Raw genomic sequence first — 11,704 nt, 5'->3', positions numbered from 1 at the left:
CTCACCCTCGTGTTGTTCCAAACCCGTAAGACCTTCGTTCATCTTCGGAACACAATTTAAGATATTTTTGATGAAATCTGAGGGCTCTCTGACCCTCCCATAGACAGCAAGGTAACTACCACGTTCAAGGTACAGAAAAGTACCAAGATGATCGACAAAGCAGTCCGTGTGACATCAGGGGTTCAACTGTAAAGTTACGAAGCTACGAGAATACTTTTTTGCGCAAAGAAAACAAAAATAAAGAATTTATTCCACATTTTCATCTCTACTGCGTCACTTTGGATGCGCGTTCACGACAGTATCATGACCCATGAAGCGAGCGTGTGGCGGCGCCGGCGCTGACCCAGATCCGGCGTGGTGACATCATTACGCCGGATCTGGGTCAGCGCCGCCACACGCTCGCGTCATGGGTCATGGTACTGTCGTGAACGCGCTTCGTAACTTTACAGTTGAACCACTGATGTCACACGGACTACTTTGTCGATCATCTTGCTACTTTTCTGGACCTTGAATGTGGTAGTTATCTTGCTGTCTATGGGAGGGCCAGAGAGCCCTCAGATTTCATCAAAAATATCTTAAATTGCATTCCGAAGATGAACGAAGGTCTAATGGGTTTCGAACAACACGAGGGTGAGTAATTAATGACAGAATTTTCATTTTTGGGTGAACTAACCCTTTAACGTGCAATCACATTTACAGGCAAATTTTCACAGGCGAAATCCAGTCATTTCAATAGAAATTCAAGTGAAGGTGAAAGATTACACTGATTTTGCAACAGGTTCAAGTTGGTCACGCGAATTTGCTGCGCTGACCATCAGAAAGCTGCTTGGTATGAAAGTGACTGTGTGAACTGTACTTCATACATTGCTACATTATTGACAACAGAAAATTGCCCATTAAACTTTGAGGAAATTTCACTAATGTGACCTGCAATCCTCCCTACCACACTCCTAAAAGTGTATGCTCCTGCCCGTTAACTACCATCCCTGAACGAGCAGTGCCATGCTGTTCCTTTAAAACAAGGCACAAAGTTACTTTCCAGACCATTCACTCTCTCTGCTCCTCTCTGGTCAAATGAGCAGCCAAACTCCATTTGAACCACAGAAACCATGACAACTTCCTGAAGACACAATTGAAGTCACACTTTTTCCACCAGCACCTAACCACTTCACAACCTTAAACCAATGCACTTGCAAAAAAACAAAACACAAATCCTCTTCTTTCTCTTTCTCTGCATTTCTCTTCTACTCTAGCTTATTTCCAAAAATGGTTTGCACCTTTATCATTGCACACACTATTTCCTTGCATTTCTTTTCCCACAAGGTGGTTTTCAAGAACCTGGCATCCAGACCATACTCTTTCCACTTGCATGGGGTGTACGATAAGACGCAGGGGAGTTTTAACCCTGGAACGGGCCCAGAAGGCGTCAAGGCCGAGGAAGTACCAGGTGATCCAGTTCCTCCAGGGGAGGAGAGGGTTTACAACTGGAGAGTCTCCAGACGACAAGGTCCCTCAGCGTCAGAGTTTGCTTGCAAGGCTGGGGCCTACTACTCCAACATCAACATGGTAATTCAGTGTGCAACATACAAATCAAAATTACATTTTCATGTTGTCTTTAACCCTATAAAGCCTCCAGTATCATATTTGATACACACATTTCTAAGGCCTCTAAATTATCAAAATGATCAAAACTTTGCTGAAAAACATGTTGCAAACAATCTACTACACGCATGATTGATAGTTTATACTTTTTAGCAAGTAAAAGGCCTTTAGTATAATTGTAAAAACATCAGGTCACCTTCAGGTCATGGTCCACATGTCTGTTTGCTGTGAAATCTGATTTTTATAAAGTAAATTTAAGTATAACTTTTATATTGTTAGACATTTTTTCAAGATTTACTCGATTATCCATGCATCATTTTTTAGAAAAATCAATATGAGAGTATGAGCTCCATATTCTCATGAGACATATGAGCCATAAAAGCCTGATCAAATATGACACTCAACAAAAAATTCCCAGATAATGCATGAAATGATCAAATGTTTAGCTTGAATGCAGTGCAAGTCGCTTTGGATAAAAGCGTCTGCCAAACACATAAATGTAAACTTAAATATCAACTTCTGTATTCCTCTTGCATCCACCAGGAGAAGGACATCAACTCTGGTCTAATCGGTCCGGTGCTGATATGTCGTCCTGGTACCCTCCATCCACGCGTCTTACGTCAGCCTGACGTGACAGATTTCTTCCTTCTCTTCACCACCTTTGATGAAAGAAAGAGCTGGTACCTCGACTACAACATCAGGAAGTTTTGCACCCCACCCTGCCAGGCCAAAGTAGACGACCCATGGTTTGAGATGAGCAACAAGTTTGCAGGTACATTTTCATAATTTATGATTAACACGGCATTCGTGTTGGAGATCTCTTATGAAACGACCAGTCTGATCTGTTTATGTTCTCTGTCTCAAAAATGATTCGTACCAAATGGGCACATGTGTGTTTATGCTTGTTATTGTGTTATAGAATTTGGTGGTTAAATCACACACACAAACACTTACAAGAAACCGGCCGTATAATGTAACATGCTGAACGAATTTAATGCACTGCCAATATTCCAAACGCCCAGTTTTTCTAAATATAAACATTTGATAATTCACTGACTCAGGGCAACACATGCATATTTACATTTCTGCATTTGGCAGATGATTTTATCCAAAACAACTAACAGTGCATTCAAGGTATACATTTTATTAGTTCACACATTCCCTGGGAATTGAACCTATAAACTTGGCGTATTAGAGGAGATATTAGGAAATGTAATAATAGCCGTAATTATTGTGTTGTGTTTTGTTGGTACTTGTAGCTATTAATGGTTACGTGTCAGAGACGCTTCCTGGCCTGATAGTTGAACAGTACCAGACGGCTCGCTGGCACCTCCTCAATGTTGGAAGTCGTGGCGAGTTTCACGCTGTACACTTCCACGGACTGCCGTTCGGAGTCGGAAAAAATCAGGAACACCGCATGGGAGTTTTCAATCTCTATCCTGGTAAACCAAATCCATCACGTCTTTTAGTATGTTAGATTTACAAATCACAATTCATTAAATGTAACTCAGGCAGTCTGTCTGCAATCTTACAGCATATACCTACAGTACAGTTTAACATTTAAAAAAATTTGTTTTTTATTTTTAATATTTTTGGAAGAATCTTCTTCTGCTCACCAAGACTCCATTTATTTTTATAAAAATATAGTAAAAACAGTACTACTGAAAAATATTATTACATTTTAAAATAACTATTTTCTATTTGAATATATTGTGAAATGTAATTTATTCCTGTGATCAAAGCTGAATTTTCAGCATCATTACTCCAGTCTTCAGTGTCACATGATCCTTCAGAAATCATTTTATCATTATTGGTGCTCAATTAATGGTTATATAACGTTTTTATTATCATCGATGTTGAAAACAGTTTTTGCTTAATTTTGTTTTAATATTTTGTGGAAATATTGGATTTTTTGATGAACAGAAATTTGACAAGAACAGCATTTATTTAAAACAGAAATCTTTTGTAACATTATCCACCTTTTTCCTTTTGCTTTGCACAAATTATGGGAGTAACTTGCGTTAAACTGTAAACAACAAGCGAAAGGTTTGATATATGAATGCAATAACAAGCATTCTCAAATACTGGGTACAATGAGGTGACATTCAACCATCAGATATTAAAAGAACATTCAAAAGTTTAAAAGCATGAACAAATTACAATAGACCTTGAAAAACCCCAAAAAGCTTGATTACAGTATTTCCACAGTAATATTAAAGATGTGTAAATATCACTGTAATATACAGTATGTCTATGTCACTGTTAATAGGGATTAGAAGGGAAATGGGGAGAAATGTACATTTTAAGCATCTGTGAAAACAAACCTGGAACAAGATGTGAGGATTTGGGGAGAAAAACAAGAGATTCTTCATGCATTCCAGTGCATTATTCATGGGATATATTGTAAATTAAAACCGGACAGCAGACCACAAATGTGCAGTATTCGTTGTCTTTATTCATATACGGTTACAGCGGAATACAAAGGAAAAACAGAAGATACCCAGGAGGAAAATAATGCAGCAGACTGAAAAGATATAGTTCTTATACCATCAGCTCATTCATTCAAACTGATGGATGAGGATTATTTTTAGTGCAACCTTATGATCTGAAATGATTTGTTTCAGTCTTTTTGAGTGGATCTTCCCCAAACAGGAAGTGCCTCCCATAATTTAAAAGGTGGATAGAAGTCTTTCACTGTTGATCAATTTAATGCATCTTTGCTGAATAAAAGTTTGTTTTTGTTTTTGTTTTTAAATCTAACTTAACCCAAACTGTTGAATGAATGTGTATCAGTTTCCAAAAAAAAGAAAAAAGAATATTAAGCAGTAAAATCTGTAATCATAAACGTTTCTTGAGCAGCAAATCAGTATATTAGAATGATTTCTGAAGGATCACGTGACACTGAAGACTGGAGTGATGATGCTGAAAATTCAGCTTTGCCATCACAGGAATAAATTAGATTTGAAAATATATTACAATAGAAAACAGTTCTTTCAAATTGTAATGCTATTACATTTTCACTGTATTTTATCTTTCAAAAACATTAAAAAAAAATCAGAATTATTCCAAGCTTTTGGCCAGCAGTGTATATCAATAATTCTGTCTCATTTGGCAGGAGTTTTTGGGACGGTGGAGATGAGGCCAGCCATTGTAGGCACCTGGTTAATAGAGTGCACTATCGGAGAACATCAGATGGCAGGCATGAGGGCCAAGCTGCTGGTCTACAACCCAAGTAAGAGCTTAAACTCTCTTCCTCCATGAGAGTCTGTCACAGATCTTTCTTGGCATCCTGTTTCTGCAGTCACTAATAGTTAGAGGACACCTGAAACTGATTGATTTTGTTTAACAGGGTGCATTCAGCCATTAGGAATCCAGTCGGGATGGATTGACAACAAACAAATAACAGCCTCTGACCACTATGGTAAGAAACAGGGTTATTTTAATATCATTGATTTTCTATTTTGTTGAATTAGATTTTATTTTTAAATTCTTTTTTTACTTTAATTTTAGCATCATTACTCCAGGCTTCAGTCAGAGATCATTCTAATATGCTGATTTGCAATTGCAAAAATTTTGATTTTATTTTTAGATTCTGTTTTTACTCTATTTTCTTGAACTATTAGTAATTTTGTTATTTTGCGTTTTAATTTTTTTTTTTAAATAATGAAACAAGACCGTTTTAGTTAACTGTAATGACCCTGGTAAGAGCTACAAAATGCAATATAAAAAACACAAAATAATAGTACAATAAATGTATTCATAAGTCTAATGTGTACAGTGGATTTGGCTGTGTAATTTGTCCCACTATATTCGTCTTGAAAGATGTGCAATTAATAGGATTTAAGATTTTTTGACTTGGGCCACAAAATATAGTGTTTGTAATCAAATATTTCTACGTTTATTGAATTGTTGGAATCTGATTTCTCTTACAGGTAACTGGAAGCCAAGTTTAGCCAGACTTGAGTTATCTGGCTCTATTAATGCCTGGATGGGCAGCGGCACAGACTCCTGGCTCCAGGTAAAAGAAATCTTCTGTTTGCAGACGTAACATGCTGTTCTTCGGCTCATTTTTTAAAAAACTGTGCTACCCGGTCATGGACTGTGATGACTCATTTTTATAGTTAAGAATAACACATTATGATTTATCTGTGGCTCATATTTCACAACGTGCCACAGACAATAGTGACTCTTTGCACCACAGTCAGCAAGTCATGACACATTATACTTCCACTGTCAGCAAGACAAAGTGGGAAATACTTTTAAAAACTATAAATAGGTTTGTGCAGGAGATTTTATTTAACCTTTGCTTCAATAGTGCCTGGAAGCAAGAGAAAGAGAGAAAAAGTGCAGGATATACAACAATTCACTCTTTTTAGCAGGGTTCACATGATGGTGGATTTCTGGGAAGGCCTGGAAAAGTTAATCTTAGCACTGAAAAAAATGTAATTGAAATTTCTGTTGTGAATGTTATGAATGTTGTGAATGTTAAACTCGCTATTCCATTGCTATAAATTGCTCTAGGAAATAAGCACAAATTCATTGGTAAAAACAGAATATGATCATTTTCCATATCTATTCTCTTTGTTACTGTATGTGTTGTTTTAGGTGGATCTGTTAAGGCCCATGCTTCTTCATGGCATTCGGACTCAGGGTGCAAAGACCTCGATGGGTCTGAGCGAGTATTTCACCATCCTGTACAGCATCAGTTACAGCATCGACCAAGAAAACTGGACTACCTACCAAGGAAACAGTACAAAGTCATCTTACGTCAGTACCAACATCTGAATTTCTCTAAACTAAACTGATTTAAAGGGGCCATACTGTCTGCTTTTTGTAGCATTTGACTTTTTTCCTCCCTGAAGTTCTCTTATAATGTTAGTAAATATTTCTTTCACACCGTTATTTAGTTTTAGCATAATGACCTCACCCTTTACTTCTGTATCTTTAGGGTGAATCTCAGACCTGTCAGAAACGTGCAATATTTTACGTCAGATACAAAAGAAGAAATTTGAAATTATAATTCACTCAAAGAAAATCGAGCCTATTTTAGTAGCACCAGTAACAGCTCAAAAATAAAATGATTACGAACAGCAAAAAAAAAAAATTGGGATGGAAATATAATGAAAAATGACAATGCACAAAATCTTAATAGACTAATAGACTTAATTTTCTTCATGCAAAATATTATTTATTTTTTCATCATTATTTAATCATTGCATTTGATTTGAGGGTGAAAAGTGACCTGGAAATTGTTTTTGTGACATGAAACTGTTTTTGGGACATGTGTCCTTATATATATATGTAACATAATTTCAGATTGCCTAATGTTTTTGCATATTAAATGAGAAACAACATCTCTGGCATTCATATAGGCCTACATAAATATAGATATACAAAAATATGTTAACAGAATCTTCTAGAAATTTCCAAGATAATCCCTATCACTTTTTTGTGAAAATCATATTTTAAGAGCTATTTTAAGAAATCCTCTGCCCATTAAATATAACCTTTAAACATCGCAATCTTATTAAACACATGATGAAACATACTCCTACAAATTATTTTTCCAATGAAACTGATTTTCTTCGATTTCAAAAGAAGCGCTATCCTAATGACATATTTGACTATTTTTGTATCTTTCATAATTTCGGTATGATTCACATCTGTTTTCTCGTTTAATGGTTTTCAGACCTTCAATGGAAACATGGACGGTTCCAGAATAAAGGAGAACTTGTTGTCTCCACCCGTTGTGGGTCGCTACATCCGAATTCACCCACTGACCTTTCAGAAGAAGCCCACACTGAGGATTGAGCTGCTGGGATGTGACCTTAATAGTGAGTAAACACACACAGATTGATGACAGCACTTTCTAACAAATAAAACTGGGGGAGAAGATGAAGACACTATAGATGAGAAATCCAAACAATGCATCAACTAGACACTATTCAAATGACAAGGTCTTTGCAAAGCACATTTCTTGTTTGCCTTTGTTTGCCATTTTTGTCAGCATGAAGCGATTTAAAAATGGAAATCTGAAAGCTTTGGATGTTTTTGTTAGTTCATGAGCATCTGTCATCCTGCTTGTAGCATCAGAAAGATCCAATTCAAGGCTTCCTAACTACAGCGTTCCTTGTTTACTCTCTCTTGCTTTTCAACACATTTTCTCCCTTCATGCATCAATGGCAATGTCCAAAGCTTCATTATCAGAGAAAAGTTTGAGTCAAGTAGTTTCTTTTAATTGAGAGAGCCGAATAATGCATGTTTCTGCACATTCAGAAACACTTCTCCAAAACAAGGTCCTTGCAGTATAGATGTTTTTCAGACTAATATGTTCTTCAAACCAGGGTTATTATAGTTAACTAAAACCATAAGAAAAACATTGTTGTTACTTGAAATAAATGATAAATGAAATGTAAACTTATTATATCTAATCAATATAAATATTTCATGTAACTTATTTGATCTATCTTAATGTTTGGCATGACAGTATTTCTCATTTTCATTTATTTCAACTTGAAATACTAAAATAAACAAAACTGAACTACATAAACATTTGTCCTTTAAAAGTTATGTGTAAAAAATAAATAAATAAAAGAAAACCATTTTAGTATTGTCTAACATCTTTGCACATGAAATGAGTAGCAAAATTAAAATAAAAATAGAACGTTTTTAAAACCTATGTCAAAATTTCAATAAAAATGTGTATCTCAGTGGTAGTAAAATCGCACTGCTTCAAACAGATATGAGCATGTTTGTTTGTGTGTTTGTCAGGTTGTTCTATGCCGTTGGGAATGGAGCGCAGGTTGATTCCCAGCAGTAGCATCAGCGCCTCCTCCTTCCTAAACAAGTGGTTACTGTCCTGGAGTCCTGACCTCGCTAGACTCCACCAGGAGGGGCGAGCAAATGCATGGAGACCCAAGGTATCTGTCCACCCATCTATCTATCTGTCTCTCTGTCTGTCTATCTAATCACTGTATGTTGTTTTTAGAGAGAGTGAAAGTGAATTTTCTCTCTAGACTGTATTTTATAAGATTGTGAGAGTGTTTCCTCTATCCTGTCTGTCTGTGTGAAAGTGAGGCGATCTCTCCATCGTCTCACTTTCTTTACGGTTTTTAGGTTATCGCTCTTTCTACTTCCTCTTTGAGTGAGATGCACAGAGAGCCAAGCACTGTCAATGAGGTGGATTTATGAGTTAATTAGAGTGATTTAGAGCGCAGCTCTGTTCCACATGGAATTCAGCTCTGCATAATAACTTTCAATTTATACCTGCAGAAATCTGTGCTTCTTAATGGTGAAGTGATGTTTTTCTTTTCTAAGCAATATGCTTAGAAATTATATAAGTCAATTATAAGTACACTGTAAAAAAAATCGGTTTCACTTTATTTTGATGGTCCTTTAACGCATTCTGTTGACTATAAGTAACGTTGCACCTACATGTCTTCTAACTCTCATTAGAGTATTAGTAGAGTATTAGTAGACTGGTAGGGTTAGGGTTTGAATAAGTTGACATGTACTTGCAAGGTTACTTATAGTCAGTAGAATGTCTGTTGGGAGACCATGACAATAAAGAGTTAGCAGATATTAAGCAAAGACTCTACTAATACTCTGATGAGCGTTAGTAGACATGTAGGTGCAACATTACTTACTGTCAACAGAATGTTCAAAGGGGACCATCAAAATAAAGTGTTAACGAAAAAACTTGGAGAGTAAAGAAGTAAAAGGTATTGGTAAGTTTTTGCTGCAACATTATCAAATTAGTTAACAGACATTTCCTTTAACCCTCACACAACACAATGCAATGCATAATTCAAATTTCTGGTAAAACATCAACAAAAAAATCAACAACACAGAAATTCCTTCATATAACACTGTACATTGAGCCCCGATCTTACAGACTTTTCTTAAAGTGCAAGCCATTTGTTGGTAGATTTATGCACATTCATTCTGTACATGGGTGTTTGTTTCTCTGAGTGTGAACATTCAAATGTTTATCACTGTAAAGAAGTTATTAAACTGATCACCTTATATTTTGTCTCTTCCTGTCTTCCCCTCTTCTTCTCTGGTTCTACAGACTAATAACCCTCATGAGTGGTTACAGGTGGACTTTCTCTCTATGAAGAGAGTGACCGGGGTGGTCACACAGGGGGCCCGATCCGCCCTGAAACCAATGACAGTCACTGAATTTACCGTCTCTATTAGCAATGAAGGCCACAGATGGACCAGTGTGAAGGAGCAGGACACAGACAGTGAAAAGGTACTGCCTTATTTGTGTGTATTGAATGATACAGAACGGATTTTGCCTCACGAAAAACAAGACCAAGTTGCATTTCACTCCAAAATAGAAATAAACTTACATTTTGCATGAAGGAAATAAAGGTTTATTTTCGACTTTTTTGCATTATGGCATCACTTTCTTGATAATTAAGCACTTTTCCCCACAAAATTAAAATGTGCATTTTTATGTACAAGTAAAATAAGAAAATGACTGTAATGCAAAGATTGAAGCATCTACAGTATCTCACAGAAGTGGCTAATTGGGCCCAATTTGGACATTTTCACTTAGGGGTGTACTCACTTTTGTGGCCAGCGGTTTAGACATTAATGGTTGTGTGTTGAGTTATTTTGAGGGGACAGCAAATTTACACTGTTATACAAGCTGTACACTCACTACTTTACATTGTAGCAAAGTGTCATTTCTTCAGTGTTGTCACATGAAAATATATAATAAAATATTTACAAAAATGTGAGGTGTATACTCACTTCTGTGAGATACTGTATATTAGAGTATAAATTCAAGAGGAACAGTAAGATAATTTATTGTCACTGTATACAATGGTATGAAATACAATGCAGAAAGAAATACAGCGACTGTGTTGTGTACCTGATTCTGGATCAGTGCGAGTAGCAGATTGAAAGTGTTTGATTGGCTGGAGACCAAATGATCTGCCAGTTACTTTAGACACGCCCCCTTGACTGTTTAAGCTCATTAAGCAAAAAAAAAATGGATAGGTTTCATTTTCTCATAATCAATATGATTATTTCTTTCTTTTGATTTTGGGGTGAAATATGACCTGGACACGTTCTTGCTGGGTTTCCAGAGAGTCCCTTATTCATGTTGATGGTGTTTTGTTTCTTGTTCTTTTTCATCCTGATGTAGATCTTTGAGGGAAACAGCAAGCATGATGAGGAGACGCTGAACGTGTTTGATCCTCCCCTGTTCACTCGCTTTATACGGATTCACCCTAAAGGCTGGGTCAACGATATTGCCCTGCGGCTGGAGTTTTTGGGCTGTGACACTCAACCAACACTTTGAGAAAAAGTGAGATCCATCCACTGTGGTCGAAAGAGATGGTTTTTCACTACATTTGATAAAAGAATTTTATAAAAACACACGGCTCTGTTCCAAACCATGGTTTTAGAGTGGTTTAGTGCATTTGTCAGCTGGGAGACTGCCTGTGATGCCTAAAAATGCTGTCTAGGTAGGCAGCTCACTTTGACTTTGAACAGAGCCCACATAAGCACTACATAGGTTTATCTCTAGAACAGGTTTTCATCATGTGATATGATGATTTATGTGTTTTGTATCTGGTTGGCTGTACGTTATAAATGTTCTGATCAGTATGCTGCTCATTTTAATGTCTGCTTTTGAGACATTAATATTATTATTATTATTGGGAATAAACTACCAATATCTATTTTTCAAGTAAATGTACCCTTGCATATAAAAAAAAGATTGTTTGGTTGGTTATTAGATGTTTGTATATTCTGGTCTGGAATAACTACTGAATCCGCCATATGCTGTACTTTCGTATTTTGCACTGTGAAACAGGTTTATTATTTTTTTTAGATATTTAATGTTTAATTATGGAAATAAAAAGACGATGAAAATGCCTTGATATCCCCAGCGTCTTTGTGCTTTGTGTTTCTTTGACAAATATTATTGTTTCACAGACTGTTTTCTTCCCTTTTGGTGTTTTGGCAGTAAAAGCGAGTAAATCTGTTTTCAATACTTGGCATACAGCATTCTTATTATTATTTATGACTATAATATCTGCTTCTTCATCAAAACACGCACATTTATGCACACACACACACACAAAGT

General features: G+C 36.3%; 1 protein-coding gene across 1 annotated transcript in view; it reads left to right on the top strand.

Annotated features, from left to right (window-relative positions):
* LOC107704654 (coagulation factor VIII-like) overlaps positions 1-11,478 on the top strand; it is a 30,874-nt gene extending 19,396 nt beyond the window's left edge. Inside the window, exons 15-25 of the mRNA XM_016507643.1 lie at positions 1,324-1,566; positions 2,146-2,374; positions 2,862-3,044; positions 4,718-4,834; positions 4,952-5,023; positions 5,535-5,620; positions 6,208-6,369; positions 7,292-7,436; positions 8,374-8,522; positions 9,674-9,856; positions 10,760-11,478. Of these exons, the coding sequence (XP_016363129.1) occupies positions 1,324-1,566; positions 2,146-2,374; positions 2,862-3,044; positions 4,718-4,834; positions 4,952-5,023; positions 5,535-5,620; positions 6,208-6,369; positions 7,292-7,436; positions 8,374-8,522; positions 9,674-9,856; positions 10,760-10,915 (1,725 nt within the window). The 3' untranslated portion in view covers positions 10,916-11,478. The remainder of the gene's footprint in view (positions 1-1,323; positions 1,567-2,145; positions 2,375-2,861; positions 3,045-4,717; positions 4,835-4,951; positions 5,024-5,534; positions 5,621-6,207; positions 6,370-7,291; positions 7,437-8,373; positions 8,523-9,673; positions 9,857-10,759) is intronic.
* The last annotated feature ends 226 nt before the right edge of the window (positions 11,479-11,704 follow it).

This window comes from Sinocyclocheilus anshuiensis, unplaced genomic scaffold (assembly GCF_001515605.1).
Source record: "Sinocyclocheilus anshuiensis isolate Anshui unplaced genomic scaffold, SAMN03320099.WGS_v1.1 scaffold1646, whole genome shotgun sequence".
In the NCBI taxonomy this organism is placed as follows: domain Eukaryota; kingdom Metazoa; phylum Chordata; class Actinopteri; order Cypriniformes; family Cyprinidae; genus Sinocyclocheilus; species Sinocyclocheilus anshuiensis.
The sequence above is the reverse complement of the archived record's forward strand: the minus strand, read 5'-3'. Positions and strand labels throughout refer to the sequence as shown.